At 42.0% G+C, this 20,156-nt stretch overlaps 1 protein-coding gene across 1 annotated transcript in view; it reads right to left on the bottom strand.

Moving 5' to 3' along the window:
* Positions 1-3,564: 3,564 nt before the first annotated feature.
* Positions 3,565-20,156, bottom strand: part of aif1l (allograft inflammatory factor 1-like) — a 36,765-nt gene continuing 20,173 nt past the window's right edge. The window contains 3 exon segments of the mRNA XM_029620257.2: positions 3,565-5,652; positions 19,715-19,835; positions 19,838-19,876. Of these exon segments, the coding sequence (XP_029476117.2) occupies positions 5,565-5,652; positions 19,715-19,835; positions 19,838-19,876 (248 nt within the window). The 3' untranslated portion in view covers positions 3,565-5,564.

Below are 20,156 nucleotides of genomic sequence, written 5' to 3'. Positions count from 1 at the left end.
TGTCTCAAGGCTCAAAAATAAGTATTTAACCTGTCTCCCCTTTTTCATCTACATTTATTGAAGTGGATTTAACAAGTGACATAAATAAGAGATCACAACTTTCACCTGGATTCACCTGGTCAGTCTATGTCATGGAAAGAGCAGGTGTCCTTAATGTTTTCCACACTCAGTGTACGTGTGAGGCAGTCTTTTCACTGTTCGGAGGAGGAGGCTCTTTAATCTCAATGCTCTCTCTATCATGCTGAATAGATGTTGTGCTTTGAAGCTCATTAGGACCGACCCAGGGTTAGAGACCTCAGAGAGAGAAAAAAAAGAAAGAGTAGAAAGAGAGAGAGAGGGGGGTTGAAGAGGGAGCGGTGCTGTTGAAAGCCTGGATGGATAGCATGAACCAAGAGAAAGATCAAAGATAACGAGAGGAGGAGGAGGGGGGTTGTTGGGAGCGCCGGGTGTTACATGATCACCTAACAGCAGGGTACCTGCCACAGGGAATCAGACTAGGCTACAACATAGATGTTTTAAATGGTTTGAAGTGTTTCTCTAGTCTGTCTAGACTGGATCAATCAGCGAAGACGTGTTGCGAAACGCTGCTGAAAAAAATTGCAGTAGTAGCAATAGACAGTTACCTACAGTGCCTTGCGAAAGTATTCGGCCCCCTTGAACTTTGCGACCTTTTGCCACATTTCAGGCTTCAAACATAAAGATATAAAACTGTATTTTTTTGTGAAGAATCAACAAGTGGGACACAATCATGAAGTGGAACGACATTTATTGGATATTTCAAACTTTTTTAACAAATCAAAAACTGAAAATTTGGGCGTGCAAAATTATTCAGCCCCTTTACTTTCAGTGCAGCAAACTCTCTCCAGATGTTCAGTGAGGATCTCTGAATGATCCAATGTTGACCTAAATGACTAATGATGATAAATACAATCCACCTGTGTGTAATCAAGTCTCCGTATAAATGCACCTGCACTGTGATAGTCTCAGAGGTCCGTTAAAAGCGCAGAGAGCATCATGAAGAACAAGGAACACACCAGGCAGATCCGAGATGCTGTTGTGAAGAAGTTTAAAGCCGGATTTGGATACAAAAAGATTTCCCAAGCTTTAAACATCCCAAGGAGCACTGTGCAAGCGATAATATTGAAATGGAAGGAGTATCAGACCACTGCAAATCTACCAAGACCTGGCCGTCCCTCTAAACTTTCAGCTCATACAAGGAGAAGACTGATCAGAGATGCAGCCAAGAGGCCCATGATCACTCTGGATGAACTGCAGAGATCTACAGCTGAGGTGGGAGACTCTGTCCATAGGACAACAATCAGTCGTATATTGCACAAATCTGGCCTTTATGGAAGAGTGGCAAGAAGAAAGCCATTTCTTAAAGATATCCATAAAAAGTGTAGTTTAAAGTTTGCCACAAGCCACCTGGGAGACACACCAAACATGTGGAAGAAGGTGCTCTGGTCAGATGAAACCAAAATTGAACTTTTTGGCAACAATGCAAAACGTTATGTTTGCGTAAAAGCAACACAGCTCATCACCCTGAACACACCATCCCCACTGTCAAACATGGTGGTGGCAGCATCATGGTTTGGGCCTGCTTTTCTTCAGCAGGGACAGGGAAGATGGTTAAAATTGATGGGAAGATGGATGGAGCCAAATACAGGACCATTCTGGAAGAAAACCTGATGGAGTCTGCAAAAGACCTGAGACTGGGACGGAGATTTGTCTTCCAACAAGACAATGATCCAAAACATAAAGCAAAATCTACAATGGAATGGTTCAAAAATAAACATATCCAGGTGTTAGAATGGCCAAGTCAAAGTCCAGACCTGAATCCAATCGAGAATCTGTGGAAAGAACTGAAAACTGCTGTTCACAAATGCTCTCCATCCAACCTCACTGAGCTCGAGCTGTTTTGCAAGGAGGAATGGGAATGTCGATGTGCAAAACTGATAGAGACATACCCCAAGCGACTTACAGCTGTAATCGCAGCAAAAGGTGGCGCTACAAAGTATTAACTTAAGGGGGCTTAATAATTTTGCACGCCCAATTTTTCAGTTTTTGATTTGTTAAAAAAAGTTTGAAATATCCAATAAATGTCATTCCACTTCATGATTGTGTCCCACTTGTTGTTGATTCTTCAAAAAAAGACAGTTTTATATCTTTATGTTTGAAGCCTGAAATGTGGCAAAAGGTCGCAAAGTTCAAGGGGGCCGAATACTTTCGCAAGGCACTGTATATGATCAATCAGGCTACTACTCTCACACAGGCCTATATAATGCAGCTATAAGATGTAGCTGTTGGAGACGCACCTTTTGGAGGATAGATACGGATACTAGCTTATCAACTTTTCCTGTTGGATAGCGGTCAGGGAACATGGACAAAGTGAAGCACTTAACAAGAGCACCAGGGCTAGAGTCAGCCTGTCGAGTAGTAGGGCATTTTGTTTTGAGTGAATGCCAGATGCCAGTCCTAACTTGTAACTCAGTAGGACTTTGTCCGCTGTCGTTGCACAGGCCTCTGGCATTAGTGACAGGTCTTCACATAGAGCACTGATGATTGTTTTAATTACACAAGTGCTTACTGTGCTCATTGTCCCGTCAGATTCCCTCCTCAGTGTGCTGTGCTCATTAGTGTATTCCCTCCGTATCGCCTCTAATCTTCCTCCCCGCCATCTCCCCTTCCCCAGGAGGACGTTACTTTCCTAGCACTCCCACACAAACAAATACACACAATGACACACACATACACTGACACACAATATAGTAAGGCTTCGGGGTTTGTGTGTTTTACGAACCAGTGAAGTCAGAGAACTCTGTCGCCAGGCTTTTGTGAACATGTGGAAAGTGTCCATGTCGAGAAGAGATTGGTTTGCAATGTGCATGTTCATTTGACTAAGTGGCTGAGCAACTAGGCCTATTGACACGTTTAGCTGTGTGTGTGTGTGAAATGGGTTTATAGCCCATGTGTCTTTGCTGGTAGCTGTGAAAGGGGCTCAGTGTTGTTTGCCTGGTGTTTTACACATGCTGAAAGGCTCTATAGCCTGAGGTATCTGCGTCTATATTTCCTCTACTGTATATGTCATAATCAGACACTGGTAGTGGGCTTCCACCATGGAGCACCAGCTCATTCCTTTGAGGCAATGCATAACATAAGAAAAACACATGTATACATGTGTGGAACAGCATTATAGTGCCTGTGACTAATATTTCTCTACATTAATTACTGTAACATGGAATTTAAATCATAAAGTACACTGTAAATGGGATTAAATTAAGTCTATGGTTTAAAATGAAGCAATAACTGTATATCAAAATGGGTTGAAACACAGTACCTTAGAATAAACCACATCCATGTACATGATCATGTTTATGTGATTTAAAACACCCTGTGACATAGTGGAATCCTCTCTGTTTCTAGAAGTGACAGCATTAAACCCCTATTTCCGTCCACCTACAAACATGACTGGAAAAACAGGAAAGCTGGTTTCAGTGTTTGATTGAACAGTTTCTTCACTCTGTCAAACAACTACTCATACAACAAACTAGTCAATAACAAATATGCCGGTGTAACAGAAATAACTTTAATTCCTTTGGTGTTTGCAAAACAAAAATGTGCATTGTCCGGGTGGTTAAATGAAAATACCACTAAAAAGACCTCTACCCAACACACTGGGAATGAAAATGCATAACTGACGTTCCATTAACAAAATGTAAAGCTAATGAATTAAAATACTACGGTTACTATTATATTCCATGTTAAGTGTGAGTTCGAGAAAAAAACGAAAGATAGAAAAGCAGCGCTGAGGCACAGATTAGAGAATTTACGTGACAAACAAATGAACCCGGCCTGAGATGGGGAATGACTGAGAAGTAAGAAGAGGAAGAAGTACAGAATAAGACGAGATGAAAATATATATTTTTTCAAGAACAAGATAATAGCAAAACATAGCAAGATGGAGATAATACCATTTGAAATGGGACAGGTACATCACATTTTACAAAGACGAGATAGAAATTCGGAAGTCAAGAGGTGCCACTATGGAGATTAGGATAGTCAGGCCGGGAAATGTGGGACACTGGCATGAGCTGCGTATCTAATATCACTTCATAGATGTATTCAGATCTCCAGTATCAATGCAGTATCTGATAGCCTAGACCTAGGGATACATTACCAAACAAGAAACGCCTTACCCTAATATACACATGAATAAACACCTTTAAAATCATCTTCCAATAACCTACAACACAACTTAATGGTCTGGTTCAGGAGGGAGAATAAAGACCAACTCTAAACCTCCTCCACCATCCTCTACTCTTCTCTCTGACTTCCATCCACATGCTACTTTAGGCACTTGGAAAGAATGTGATTTAATCATAATTCATACTAACAGGCTGAGAATCTTCATTGTGTGCACGTACTGTAAAACCAATCTTTCCTGAATCCTAAACTCAACTCACGAGAACCCATTCACCCCGGAACCTTTAGGTTGAGAAAGTCAGTGTCGATCTACAACACCGGATCTAGAGTCATATCATACTCTGACCGAATGCCCCCCGACCCCCTTCCTAATCCTAATCCCAACTACAGTAACCCATCTCTAGTCTGAAATAATGGGGTTGGACCATAATCTCTCAAACCTGACCTAGTGAGACGATGACCAAGCAGAGTCTGCATGGCACTAATCCAACATGTGGGACGATGTTGACAACTGTGTGTAAAGGTGTTAAAAATAACTGTGCTCTTATTATTATGTGTGCTTTAAAATCACCAGCATGCTACTTTAACACGATTAAAAAATATAATATCTGAAAGAGAAACTAGAACATTTGGTGGTGGTGGTGGTGGTGGGGTGGGTGAAATAGGGGAGAGGGAGGTGTGGAAAATAAGATGAAGGATTTGGGTTAGTTTCCCTAAAACGGGTCACAGCTAACAAGCTCCCCAAACCTCTTAACTACAACTACACTGAAATCATTACATCTGTCAAACGGTTAAACGCCACATTGAAATCATGATAAAACAGGCCTAATGATAAATTCACTAGTATCCATACACAGATTGCTGTAGAACATGTGAGTTGTTGACACACAATCTTCTCATTAACACATACATACAAAACAGTCACCTCTGTTAGTTTGATCCCCAGCAAACACAACAACAATTTGCTCATATTCACAAAACGACTCAATTCCACAGTTATCGCCAGGGGTTACAAGTGATCACGCTAATTAAAAATACTTATTTCTCATCGCCATAATCAATATAAATATATACAGGTATGTACTGGTCATAAAAAAAGCTAATCTGCCTTAACGTCTTCACAGCAAATATATATAGTTAAGAGATTGCTCCTCCCTCTTTTTTTCCCACATGTTTTGAACAGAGGAGGATACACACACACCCCCCCCCCCCTTCTGGGACGCGTGTGCGTCCTGAGGTGGGGAGTTGATAAGGCTATGTACACAAGTCCCTGGCTGAGTGCAGGGGCCTAGGATGGTGAAATGGTCGAGGTCGGGTCCCTATGACCCCTCTGTAGTCTAGAGGCTCTGGATGTCCTGGGTCTATGGCAGGCTGGCTATGTCCCGTTTGGGTGGAGGCCCGTCAGGCTTACAGCTGGCCCCATTAGCCTTGTCCTCGAAGATCATCACCCTGGGGGGGAGAAAAACAGAGCGAGAGAGAGGTCAGTGGTGGACTGAAAAACAAACTCAAAGCTATGGCAGTCTCCCATAGCCTTCAGAAAGTATTCACACCCCTTGACCTTTTTCACATACTGTAGTGTTACAGCCCGAATTTACAATTTAGAAATGTTTACAACTTAGTTAAAAATGAAAAGGTGAAATGTATGAGTAATAAGCAGTCAACCCTTTTGTTATGTCAAGCCTAAATAAGTTCAGGAGTAAAAATGTGCTTAACAAGTCACATAATAAGTTGCATGGACTCACTCTGTGTGCAATAATAGTGTTTAACATGCTTTTTAAACCACTACCCCATCTCTGTACCCCACATATACAATTATCTTAAAGTTCACTCAGTTGAGCAGTGCATTTCAAGCACAGATTCAAGCACAAAGACCAGGGAGGTTTTTCCAATGGTTTGCAAAGAAGGGCACCTATTGGTAGATGGGTAAAAAAAAAAAAACAGACATTGAATATCCCTTTGAGCATGGTGCAGTTATTAATTGCACTTTGGATAGTGTAACAATATACCCAGTCACTACAAAGATACAGGTACCCTTCCTAACTCAGTTGCCGGAGAAGAAGGAAACCGCTCAGGGATTTCAACATGAAGCCATGGTGATTTTAAAACAATTACAGAGTTTATTGGCTGTGATATGAGATAACTGAGAATGAATCACCAACACTGTAGTTACTCCACAATACTAACATAGGCCTAAAATGACAGAGCGAAAAGAATGAAGCCTGTACAGAATGAAAATATTCCAAAACATGTATCCTGTTTGCAACAAGGCAGTAAAGCAGTGGTCACCAACCAATTGACTGGTCGATCTTCAAGGCATTCCAAGTCGATCACAAAAGATTTCAGTTGAAAAGCCAACGATAAAAGCTTTGTGCTCCTTCCCCCCCCAGTGTTACGTTGTTGCGGTAGGCACACTTTATTCAGAAGCCCTGCGGACCGGGAGATCTGTGGCTAAATCGAGAGCGCCTACTGCGCTGGCCAATCAGATACCTCATATCACTGTGCCTACAGCTTCCAAGACCTAGGCCACAGCAAAGTTTGACACTAGCCTACGTGAAATGTCATGACTTTTAAAACCATGACCAGTACGAGACTGTCAAAGAATACAGTAAAAAGCTGCTGTTTTTACGAGTGAGTTCACGTTTTTATTAAGCACAGTCAACAGTTTTTATTCAACACTATTAGAAAACATCAGTCGCGTTGCCTCTGCAATGAAAGAGTAGTCAAGTGTATCGATTGTCCTGCATTTCTAATTATTATTAGCAGCTCATCGTGTATATTTTAATTGAGACCTTCTCTGGTCCCAGGAACAACATGAATTTGTGCATGACTGAGGCAGATACGGTGCGACTCGAGTTTCGCCATCAGGTGGAAGACGGTGTCCCCTCTCTCTGGTCTGTTTCAACTGATGAAAGTAAGGAAAGAGCAGGGAACATGAGAGGCGGACCCTCTCTCAATATTGATCAGAGTTACCGTGTCCTATGGATATCTATACAGTTATAAAATTGGCAAGGTGGTGTAAGCCTACACGAAACACAGACCTTATTTTAAGTGAATCTAAAAATATCCTATGGAATAAATACATTTTCAGATTTTGCTAGAAGGTGTCATGGGAATTATGACTCGCACTTTGGTAGTCAATTCTTACCATGTCCATTATTAAAATAGGATTTCCTGCATATATAAATGACAGTTTTTGTTTTCAACATTCATCACAGGTAACTTAAACTCTAGTTTTAATTCAAACAGTTGAGAGTATTTGTCTCCTAAGCAGACTCTTCAGTATAATTGTCACTTCAGAGCTGTGTGTGTGTTTTACAGATGGCAGAGAAAAGCAGAGCACCAGTGTGGGACTATTACATGGAATTGGCACCAGGGAATGCAAGGTGTCTTATTTGTGATAAAGATGTAAGCATGGGGTCAGCAACGGCTAAATAAAAAAATACCACCAACCTGTGGAATCACCTTAAGAACACCTATTCAAAAGCCCATATGTATTATATTAAGTTAAAATAAAAGTGTTCATTGTTCATTCAGTACTGTTGGAATTGTCATTATTACAAAAATGTGTGTATATATATAAAAACCGGCCGATTAAATCGGCATCGGCTTTTTTTTGTCCTCCAATAATCGGTATCGGCGTTGAAAAATCATAATCGGTCGACCTCTAATCCAGAGCATCCCAAACATGCTCAATAGGTAACATCTGGTGAGTGAGCATGCAGGCCATGATAGAACTGGGACATTTTCAGCTCCGGGAATTGTGTTCAGATCCTTGCAAATGGGGCCATTTTCATTCTGAAACATAAGGTGATGGTGATGGATGAATGGCATGACAATGGCCCTCAAGGATCTCGTCACGGTATCTCTGTACTTTCAAACGGCCATTGTTAAAATGCAATTGCATTCATTGTCCTTAGTTTATGCCTTCCCATACGATAATCCCACTGCCATCATGGTGCACTCTGTTCACAATGTTGACATCAGCAAACCGCTCACCCCACACGACGCCATACATGCTGTCTGCTATCTGCACGCTACAGTTGAAACCGGGATTCATCCATTAAGAGTACATCTCCAGCATTCCAGTGGCCATCGAAGGTAAGCATTTGCACACTGAAGTTGGTTATGACGCCGAACTGCAGTCAGGTCAAGACCCTGGTTAGGACAACGAGCAAGCAGATGAGCTTCCCTGAGACGGCTTCTGACAGTTTGTGCAGAAATTCTTCGGCTGTGCAAACCCACAGTTTCATCAGCTGTCCAGGTGGCTGGTCTCAGACGATCCTGCAGGCGAAGAAACCAGATGTGGTTGTCCTGGGCTGGTGTGGTTACAAGTGGTCTAGGGTTGTGAGGCCGGTTGGAAGTACTGCCAAATTCTCTAAAACGACATTGGAGGCAGCTTACGGTAGAGAAATTAACATAAAATGATCTGGCAACAGCTCCTGTAGTTAGCATGCCAATTGCATGCTTCCTCAAAACTTGAGACATCTGTGGCATTGTGTTCCGTGACAAAACTGCACATTTTAAAATGGCCGCACAAGGTGCACCTGTGTAATGATCATGTTGTTTAATCAGCTTCTTGATATGCCACACCTGTCAGGTGGATGGATTATCTTGGCAAAGGAGAAATGCTCACTAACAGGGATGTAAACAAATTTGTGCACAACATTTGAAGGAAAAAAGCTTTTTGTACGTATGGAACATTTCTGGAATCTTTTATTCAGCTCAAGAAACATGGGACCAACACTTTACATGTTGCATTTATATTTTTTGTTCAGTGTAATATGATCTGAGAAGAACGATATTGTCAGGCCAGGCATATAGCCAATATGCTGTGATAATGTATTAGGCCTACTGCACAAACACCATTCCTACGTAACTGTTTTTATTAGGTTAACTTCTTATGGCTGCAGGGGCAGTAGAGTAGCTTGGATGAAAAGGTGCCCATTGTAAATAGCCAGCTCCTCAGTCTCAGATGCTAATATATGCATATTATTAGTAGTATTGGATAGAAAACACTCTAAAGTTTCCAAAACTGTCAAAATATTGTCTGTGAGTATAACAGAACTGATATTGCAGAAGATACCCTGAGGAAAATCAAACCAGGAAGTGGCTTCTATTTTGAAAACTCCATGTTCCATAGCCTCCCTTTGCTCCATTTAAAGGGATATCAAGCAGATTCCTTTTCCTATTGCTTCCTCAAGGTGTCAACACAGTATTCAGACATAGTTTCAGGCTTTTATTTAGAAAAATGAGCCAGAACGATAACATCGTGTCAAGTGTTCGCACAAGTTTTGCTCGCGCAACAGAGTTTGGGCAGCCATTGCCGTTCCCTCTCCTACTGAACAAGACCGTTGCGGTTGATATATTATCGATTATATATTTTAAAAACAACCTGAGGATTGATTATAAAAAACGTTTGACATGTTTCTGTGGACATTACGGAAACTATTTGGAATTTGTCTGCGTTGTCGTGACCGCTCTTTCCTGTGGATTTCTGAACATAACGCGACAAACAAACAGAGGTGTTTTGGATATAAAAATAATCTTTATGGAACAAAAGGAACATTTATTGTGTAACTGGGAGTCTAATTTGTGTGTCTTCTGTGTCTTAACTTTTAATCGCAGTGCTTAAAGCATCAGCAAGGTCAGTAGCCTACATATAGCTGATTTTATTCAAACATAGGGTGTGTCTATATATGGAAAAATACACGTTTAAAAATGTTAACCAATCGTTTGGTTGAAAGAACAGCCGACTCTCAGTCGACAAAGATTTATTTTAGTCGGGGACAGCCCTAGAGTGAGTGAATGATTGCGAGACCGGGAGAGAGAGAGAGAGTACGTTCACATGTGTATGCTATAGCAGGATTTGGGCCATGCACCAAGGGATGGGGTTTGGGGAACATGCTTGGCAACCCTCCCAAGACTGCCTCTATTCTATTCCCAGTGCCTGGGAACTGAGAGCTGGGCAGGATTTAAGATGGCTTCAGTGCCGTGTCCATTCAGTGTCCCACACTAACGAGAGTCCCTAACGACAGTCACTAATGACACAGTCCCTAACGAGCAGTCATGCCAGAGGGGGCGATCAAAACAGGACGCCCTGCTGAGTTTAACAGGGGGCTTATGCCCCCAACAAGGACACACTGGTCTAAATAGATATGGAGTAGAGAGAGAGAGGGAGGGAAAGACAGTGTTTCCACAAGGACAGTACATAGAGTAGCCGGCCAAATCGGAGAAGTAGTTCAAATGTATTTGCAGAAAGAGGTATATTTGTGTCCATCCTAATGCCTTGATTCCATCTGAAATGCACAGTAAAATTATTGGAATACTTTAATCGAGTTTACTTCCCAGATTGGAAAAATCAATGTTTATTCTTCAAATTATGTATTTTATTAAAAACAGACACATTTATTAAAGGTTTTGTTTTTCCAGGTTTCCGTTTCTCCCAGTTTCAGGCTGTATATATACATATATAGTGTAATGGATCTCGTCCTCCTCTTCTGAGGAGGAGTAGCGAGAAGGATCGGAGGACCAATGCGCAGCGTGGTAAGTGTCCATAATGTTTAATCAAAACACAACAGAACACTGGAACAAAACAATAAACGTGAATAACAGCCCAGAGTGGTAACAAACACTGACACGAAGACAAACACCCACAACTCAAAAGTGAAACCAGGCTACCTAAGTATGATTCTCAATCAGGGACAACGATTGACAGCTGCCTCTGATTGAGAACCATACTAGGCTGAACACAGAAATCCCAAATTATAGAAAAACGAACAGACAACCCACCCAACTCACGCCCTGACCATACCAAAACAAAAGACATAACAAAGGAACTAGGGTCAGAACGTGACATATAGATGACACACACACACACACACAAACACACACACACACAGTTAAAGTCTGAAGTTTACATGCACCTTAGCCAAATACATTTAAACTCTTTTTTTTTTTTTTTTTTTCATAATTCCTGACATTTAATCCTAGTATAGATTTCCTGTTTTAGGTCAGTTAGGTTCACCACTTTATTTTAAGAATGTGAAATGTCACAATAATAGTAGAGAATGATTTATTTCAGCTTTTATTTCTTTCATCACATTTCCAGTGGGTCAGAAGTTTACATACACTCAATTAGTATTTGGTAGCATTGCCTTTAAATTGTTTAGCTTGGGTAAAACATTTCGCGTAGCATTCCACAAGCTTCCCACAATAGGTTGGGGGAATTTTGCCCATTCCTCCTGACAAACTGGTGTAACTGAGTCAGGTTTGTAGACCTTGCACGCACACTCCTTTTCAGGTCTGCCCACAAATTTTCTATGTGATTGAGGTTGTGCCCAGGGCTTTGTGATGACCACTCTAATACCTTGACTTTGTTGTCCTTAAGCCATTTTGCCACAACTTTGGAAGTATGCTTGGGGTCTTTGTTCATTTGGAAGACCCATTTGCGACCAAGCTTTAACTTCCTAACTGATGTCTTGAGATGTTGCTTCAATATATCCACATAATTTTGTGAAGTGCACTAGTCCCTCCTGCAGCCAAGCACCCCCACAACATGATGCTGCCACCCCCGTACTTCACGGTTGGCATGGTGTTCTTCGGCTTGCAAGCCTCCCGCTTTTTCCTCCAAACATATCAATGGTCATTATGGCCAAACAGTTCTATTTGTGTTTCATCAGACATTTCTCCAGAAAGTATGATCTTTGTCCCCAGGTGCAGTTGCAAACCGTAGTCTGGCTTTTTATGGCGGTTTTGGAGCAGTGGCTTCTTCCTTGCTGAGTGGCCTTTCAGGTTATGTCTATATAGGACTCGTTTTACTGTGGATATTGATACTTTTATACCCGTTTCCTCCAGCATCTTCACAAGGTCCTTTGCTGTTGTTCTGGGATTGATTTGCACTTTTCGCACCAAAGTACTTTCATCTCTAGGAGACAGAACGCGTCTCCTTCCTGAGCAGTATGACGGCTGTGTGGTCCCATGGTGTTTATACTTGCGTACTATTGTTTGTACAGATGAATGTGGTACCTTCAGGCGTATGGAAATTGCTCCCAAGGATGAACCAATTTCCCCCCCTGAGGTCTTGGCTGATTTCTTTTGATTTTCCCATGATGTCAAGCAAAGAGGCACTGAGTTTGAAGGTAGGCCTTGAAATACATCCACAGGTACACCTCCAATTGACTCAAATGATGTCAATTAGCAAGCTTCTAAAGCCATGACATAATTTTCTGGAATTTTCCAAGCTGTTTAAAGGCACAGTCAACTTAGTGTATGCATGTACACTTCTGACCCACTGGAATTGTGATACAGTGAATTATAAGTGAAATGACCTGTCTGTAAACAATTGTTGGAAAAATGTCTTGTCATGCACAAAGTAGATTTCCTAACCGACTTGCAAAAACTATAGTTTGTTAACAAGAAATTTGTGGAGCGGTTGAAAAATGAGTTAATGACTCCAACCTAAGTGTATGTAAACTTCCGACTTCAACTGTATACCCAGTCAAAAGTTTGGACACACCAACTCATTCAAGGGTTTTTCTTTATATTTACTATTTTCTAGCAAAAAAAGACAAATCAAAATACATTTTATATTCTTCAAAGTAGCCACCCTTTGCCTTGATGACAGCTTTGCACACTCTTGGTATTGTCTCAACCAGCATGTCCCCCCCCATCCCCAGTGAAAGTTGCGCCCCTGATCATCACTAACGGCCACACACAGGGGCATTCTCGTGGCCTCATTCACAAAGTTGCAGGAAATACGAATCACTGATGCATTCTCTTCATGTCTTATGAATTAATGTTCAATACATTTTTGAATATTGTTGAATTCCGTTTTAATGCCTGGAGTCCATGAAACCTAATTATCATTTTTGGATCAGAATAAAGGTTCTCCACTGCCCATTGTTCCTGCAGTAATGATTCACCATCTTCATCAAATGTTTTCAGAACGTATCTGCACTGCAGATAATCGCCAAACAGCCTAGGCCTACCAGTAGCCTGTGCAAAATAGAGAGCCAAATGAACGTCTCTCTCACGGATGCGATTGGTTAGGCTTCACTGACGAGACGTCACTAATTTTAGCGTCACTGTCTGGCAAACCCCGACATCTTAGGAAAGGTACACTTGTCCCAATATGATTCCACAGACATAAATCATGCAACGTGGTTAAAGGGATATAGGAGTTAATACTTTATTTCAGTCAGATCGACACCTTTTATAAATTAGGGCTGGGCGATATGGACAAAATATATCATGGTATTTTTCAAATTTGACGGTATTTTAAGTTTTTGATTAAGAAAAGTTCTACATTTGCGTTATGAGTAGTGCGTGAGCCTAGGGTGGCAACACATATATTCCACATTTATTTCTATGGGTCTTTCTCCATTCTGATTGTTTAATACTGTTCATATCAACATCAACCTAAAATTATTTCCTGCATTTCCATCAATTTCTGCATTTCCTGCACTCATTTTAGATAATTTCCACACTGCCACTATATGGGCAAAAAAACTAGGCCTTATTTTTAACCAAATGTTGCAACTGCGATTTAGATCAAAAACTTGAATGTTTGGAATCATGGAAATAGAATGTTTATTCTAACTCTATAGTTAGAATATAAATAATAGTGGGCACTTTGAATACAGTGTTGTTTGACATGACAACGAATGAAAATGCCATGGAGGAGTAATTGTGACAGGGTAGGAACCAAAGTGATGGTCCATGTTTTCCTAGGGGACCCTATAAACTTTGGCTACATTAAATCTTTATTCATGTAGGCAACATATTCATGCCTCGCTTATTCCTCTTTGATTTATAAGATACTTGTCTTGTTTTGCACACTTTGTACAAAATAATAAAATGCAGTACTAGAGGATATTTCTTAACGTAGCTCTTTATTAGCTAGCTATAACTGGCATGTTCACAGATCGCCAACCAGGATCAAACTGCCCATGACCTAACCATTTGGGTGGTCTTAACCAATCATAGCACAGTATGATATGGCGGTAAAATGCATCCAATTACAATTCAGTATGTTTACACATATGAATATTACAATACTGTTGAACAAACAACATGCTGATTTAGGCCTCCACCAGTACTGGTATCAGGCTGCATTAGCTAGTTACGTTTGCTCGGACTCAGTAATTTTATTAGCTAGTTAGCTAGCCAGCCAGCTATTAGCAATTAGCATTAGTGGCTAACAGTGGCTAACACGATTTAGCTTAACTTGCTAAGAAAATACAAACTGTTTGCAGATGTAAGAAACACAAACTAATATTGTAATTATAGAACACTTGTGGATCCAAGTTGTTGTGTGTGCTGCATTGACCATGCAGACTGAACGAAAGTGTCTCGTGGTCAAGCAACAACAAATGCGCTCCTTCAGTGACAGGGGATGGGACTAGGTCTGCGTGAAAAGTGGCATGGAGAGAGAGAGAGGGGAAAGGGATGACTCCAGTGGTGGAGTAAACTATACAAATGGACATTACACACGGCGTATCACATTTAACAAACCAAACATTCAAATACCGTTATAGGGAAAGTAAAAAAACAAAACCGGTCCGTGCACCAATACTGGTATATAGTAAAATGCGGTATAATGCCCAGCATTAATGTAAATGACGAGATGTTAATGTCTCCACCCTAACAATGGGAGGCGTTGTCCCAAAGGCAGGCAGGCAGGCAGATTTGGTCCAAAATAAGCCCATTTTGGACAGATTTTGGTGAGAGTGAAACCTCTCACTTCGCCTCATCCTCGCTGCTGCGTTTCCCTGTCATCGCTCACTTTGTGACTGACGGACAGGCAACTGTCCTATCAATAGATCGTCAGAAGATGCATATCGTTCATTCTAGCGGGAGCGGGCTCGACGGACTAGCGAATCAAAACCTTTACATGAAAAGAAGCCTAGTTAATATGAAGTGGTAAAATATAGCCAGATGAAAATGAGCCTGCAACCGGCTGATTAGCAGACAGCCGGCACTAATGGAAAACACAGAGAGCGTGAGAGCGAGATTGGGATAGAGAGAATGACAAGCACACAAGGGAATGAGAGAACTACAGAGTGAGACAATATGAATATGAGCGATAGGAGTGCAAATAAAAAGACAAAGGGGGAGGGAGGTGAAAGATTGAAAGTGAAACACTGGAGAAGGAGGAATAAAATAGACGGATGGAGATACTCAGAAAGGCATTGAGAGAATGAAGGAGGAAGACAGATTGTTTGTTTTACTAAGGGAAAACAAAGGAGATAGACAAAGGGAGCGATGTGTATAGAAAACGAGAGAAAGAGAGAGAGCTGACGGCCTCTATTCAGAGCGAGGCGTCTTTACTTTCCTTTTTTGGTTAACCTCAGCAAAGCTCCTATAAGCTCATAAGGAGTGTTGATCCCAATGGAGGCCAAACCGCCTCCACGGCAACTCCAATGCTGGCGAACGTGTCCCTGGCAACCACTTCCCACTCTGTTCCTGACTACATTACCAATGGTTTCACTGGATGGCTTTTAATGGCTACTGTAGCAGCGTGTTCTAGGGGATCAGCCTGAGCAAGGCCCTGAACAGATTTGCGCATCTTAAATCATGTAATGAGTAGTTATTTGGGATGCATGATGATTTGTAGATCAGTGATTCTGCACTTAACCTTGGTAAGTATGCCTGTAGGGGCGGCAGGGTAGCCTAGTGGTTAGAGTGTTGGACTAGTAACCAGAAGGTTGCAAGTTCAAACCCCCGAGCTGACAAGGTACAAATCTGTTGTTCTGCCCTTGAACAGGCAGTTAACCCACTGTTCCTAGGCCGTCATTGAAAATAAGAATTTGTTCTTAACTGACTTGCCTAGTAAAATAAAGGTAAAATAAAAAATCAATAAAAAGATTCCCTTATGACAGTGTAGCGAGCCACAGTCAGCCGTCAGGCACAGTCACACCACAGTTCCACTAAAATACTCAGGATCATCTAATTGGCTGGCTGGGCTCCATGAGGAAAGAGAGGGATTCCTCCTCTCACCGTGTGGTGGTTCACACGCTAAACCTGCTAAGCCCATCACACTGACCTGAACTAGGATTCACTCTGGGGACAAGACAGAACCATCCACAGTTATTCATTAACTACTAGGCCTAACCTCTGGTCAGCCTTCAGATAACTTCCAAAATAATGGAAAAACTGGAGTAAATGAGAGATACAAAGTACTGTATATTAAATGCAGGTGCTTCCAAACAGGTGTGGTTCCTGAGTTTAGACATCTCATCATACATAGTGTCATGTATAAAAATGCTGGGCAGGCCATTATTTTTGCTTCCTTGGCTATGCCCCCATAGTTTAACAATGCTCCCATCCACACACTCCATAACATTCTGGGTTTGGATGACCAAACTGCTGTGTTGCAAGCATTGGGTCACTTAGTTGGGTTGATGTCTTGAAAAATTGCTGGGTTATTGACGCTGAGTTATTGAGAGAGATGACCCAATGGGACATATCAGAAGACTGGAGGAGTGGCTTAGTAGGGGCATGGTTTTCAGATAGTTGTTTTTGGCTACCCGTGAGTAAATGTAATTATGGTTAATCTGTTCTGTTGTGTTGTATTGTTATCACATGTTAAGGTTGGACACTGACATGAGGCTTACACAAGTGTACGAGTTCCCCAAGAGCCTATGCACATTTTGGATATGTAAATAAGAGCACTATATAGTAGATTGACATAGGCTAGTGATTTTGCTGTTCGTTACTCGTCTTGTTCGTCTAGAAAAGTAAAATGTTCAAAGTGCACATCAGAATTCGGAAAGAAGGGCCGCACGTAGTTGCATCCTTGACTTGCATGTTCTGTTAATATGAATTATCATATTCCAAATGTAATTTCAGTCATTCTGAGCACCGTGGGTAGATGCCCTAATCAGCTGGCGCACCCAATGCATATGGGTCCTGTACATTTCTCAAATGTCTGAGAAATAAAAAAATGTTGCCGGTCAAATGTCTGGCGCCACATTTTGCTAACGGAAACCCTGGCGTGTGTGTGTGCATGAAGCCAAATGTGTGTTTAGTTTACTCTGGCACTCAAATGGCCAACCCAGGAAACAATAGGACTGGACTTGACCCCAGAACCCCCCCGGCCGTTAGTAGTACCCGACCCAAATTATTTCCCTGTAATTGCAACAAAACCAATTGTTCCTCTGCCAAGAAACTCTGAATAACAGTTTACTAACTATTTAATAGCTCCTGTTTTCTGTCCACAAAACCCTCACTCTCTCTCTCTCAAACCCCCCCCCCCTTCTCCCTCTCCGTCCCAGGAGAGAAACAGAACACTATAAAACAACTAGAGAGCAGTTGAAGATCGCTGTGGTCAACTTGGTTGACGTCCAATCAAATTCACACATTTAAAAGGCTGGAGTGGGAGAAAGGTTTTTGAAAGGTGGGGGGGTCTCAAATCACTCAGACAGAGAATAAAAAGGTAGCAACATTTACTCTGGCCATTTCTCAATTGGATTTGCTCAACTCCTGTATCCTCCCTTGCCTCCTTTTTGAAAAAGGTCAAAAGGTAATCGAGGAGAGGAAGACAGGGAGGGGGAACGTGTGCAGGAGTCTCATTGTTTCAAATGAGACTCCTCCACTCACGCGTCATCAGGCAAATTACATTTACAAGTGTGGATACCAAAATAAGTGTGTAAAGTGATTTAAAAACAAATTAAGTTAAGTGTCATAGATAAAACGTTAAGTAGCATTCTGTTTTTGAATGCGTGCTCCTCTGACAAAACAAACGCTGATTCACAGGGGGTGTGGCAGAATCCAAAACTCTTCTGGGAAGGACTCAGGTAGGATACGTATGACTATCCTCGATGTAAGGTGGCTATCGAGGAGGACAGGACAAGTCTTCCGTTCGCCTACTAAAAAAATTGACATCTCCTTGAACACTCCACCACTTGTCGGTTTCCGGGTTACGGAGGAGAGGACGGAGGAGAGAGGGTGGAGGACAGACTTTTCCCCAAATGAGAAAAGGCCTCTGTCTTTTTCTCTCACTAGGCTCACCACCTCTGCTGATGAAGGATAGAGAGCGAGGGAGAGAGCGAGAGATAAAGATTTGGAGTGAGAGAGAGAGATTAACAAAGAAAGAGTGGAAGGAGCAGTGGAGAAAAGTTGTTTCTGCCTGATGATGAGTGGCCAGTTTAGTCCAGTTAGAGCTGAAACGCAATAGCAAACACACACTGACTAGACCCGCAGATATCTGCCCAAACCCAACCCACCCCATCCCGGGCACGTTTTCCTGTTTTAAAAAGGGCTTGCACAATGGGCAAAACATGTACTTTTTGGTCCAGCAGCCACTGTGGCAGGTAGATTTAAAAATCTACCAGCCACTCAGATTGTTTAACAGCCAACATATAACCAACAAAATACAAAAAAAAAAAGAAAAGATGAGCATGCTTTGTACATGTATTACTAGTACGAAGTACCTGATGTGGTATATTGAATAATAACATTTCTGTGACCAAAATATCACACATCATGTCGAGTCAAGTTTGTGCCTGTGAGATTGAGTCTGACTAGCAGAAGCGTCGTCTTCTCTTCCCTAGCAGTTGAAACGCAAACATAGAAAAACAACCTGGCTTGTGAACAAAACAATGTAAATAGCCAAGAAACACAAGGACAACCTCACTTCAGTAGACTTTCGTTTCGAGTAAATTAGACCAACTTTTATGCCTGTTCCCAGCACTTCTAAAAATGAATATTTTACTCAGCTCTTCAGGTGTGCACATCCCCCAAGCGAGGCAGTGTTGAATCTCGAGGTGGAATAGGCTATATCGGATTCGTAATTCTTTGATTAATTTACCAGCTGTGAAACAAAATGGAGGAAATACATTGAAAACAGCTACTGCAGCATTTATTTAACTATAAATGTGATCGCACTTGACTATTTTTATTCCCAAATGTGAGTGAAATGCTTGCATTGTGGAGCCTTGACTACCCGCCAACGTGGCTGGTGAAATAGACATCTTACCCGTCAATGCCAAAAATCTACCCGCAATTGGCAGGTGTTAATTTTAGGCCCTGCTTACACAAGTCACCCTGTCCAAAACACCTGTTGACTGGCTTTCGAAGGACCCATTCCTGTCTCAACTCAGAGATGTTTACCTTGTATTTTTTTCTTATTATTTAAGTGTTGCCCTTAGATGAATGGCGGTTTTGGACAGGGCAAAGTCTTAGACTGTATGTACTGAGGCATGTCTGTTTTATGCTCCTCCCACCATGAATACCATGGCGATTAAACGCTGGTGCCATGTGACGAGTGATGATCTCATCATCTGTCTTCCCAGACCCCTGCTGAAAGATAAAAACTGGCTGACACAGCGGAGGGTGAATTCCCACACACACAGCAAAAGCCAACAAATGTCCACTGAGACCTATGTAACGATGCATGTAGTCAGTCACACACCCACCCAGAGATGCCAATGTACATTTGTTGGCGACAAGTGCCGTACACATACCCAATACCACCCCCCCCCCCGAGACACACAGCACACAATGCACTCACAGTTTGAGGACGGCCGAGCGCTTGCCCAGCATCATCTTGACGAAGTCTCTGTAGTTGATGCTGTCGCTGATGCCTTCGGTCACCTCGGAGATCATCTTCTTCATCTCCAGGTGGGTCTTCGAACGCCCAGCTTCTCCATCATCCTCTTCATCCCCATCATATCTGCAGGGGGACACCCACACAGGAGGAGAATGGTTCACACACAGACACACACACACACACAGACACACACACAACACCTTATCTGACACCTGTTTTCAAGGCCAGCAGGCCAAATACAGTATCACCTTTCTAGTGAGACGCAATAGTGATACATGAAACCCTCATAGACCCCTGGTTAATCCCATACCCACAACACACGGAGGTCTTAAACTACTGCTCAGTGATCACACACACACACAAAAGCACCGCAGTTGTGTATCAACGTTGAGCACCTGGCTAC

The sequence above is a fragment of the Oncorhynchus nerka genome, linkage group LG19, assembly GCF_034236695.1.
Source record: "Oncorhynchus nerka isolate Pitt River linkage group LG19, Oner_Uvic_2.0, whole genome shotgun sequence".
Taxonomy (NCBI): domain Eukaryota; kingdom Metazoa; phylum Chordata; class Actinopteri; order Salmoniformes; family Salmonidae; genus Oncorhynchus; species Oncorhynchus nerka.
The sequence above is the reverse complement of the archived record's forward strand: the minus strand, read 5'-3'. Positions and strand labels throughout refer to the sequence as shown.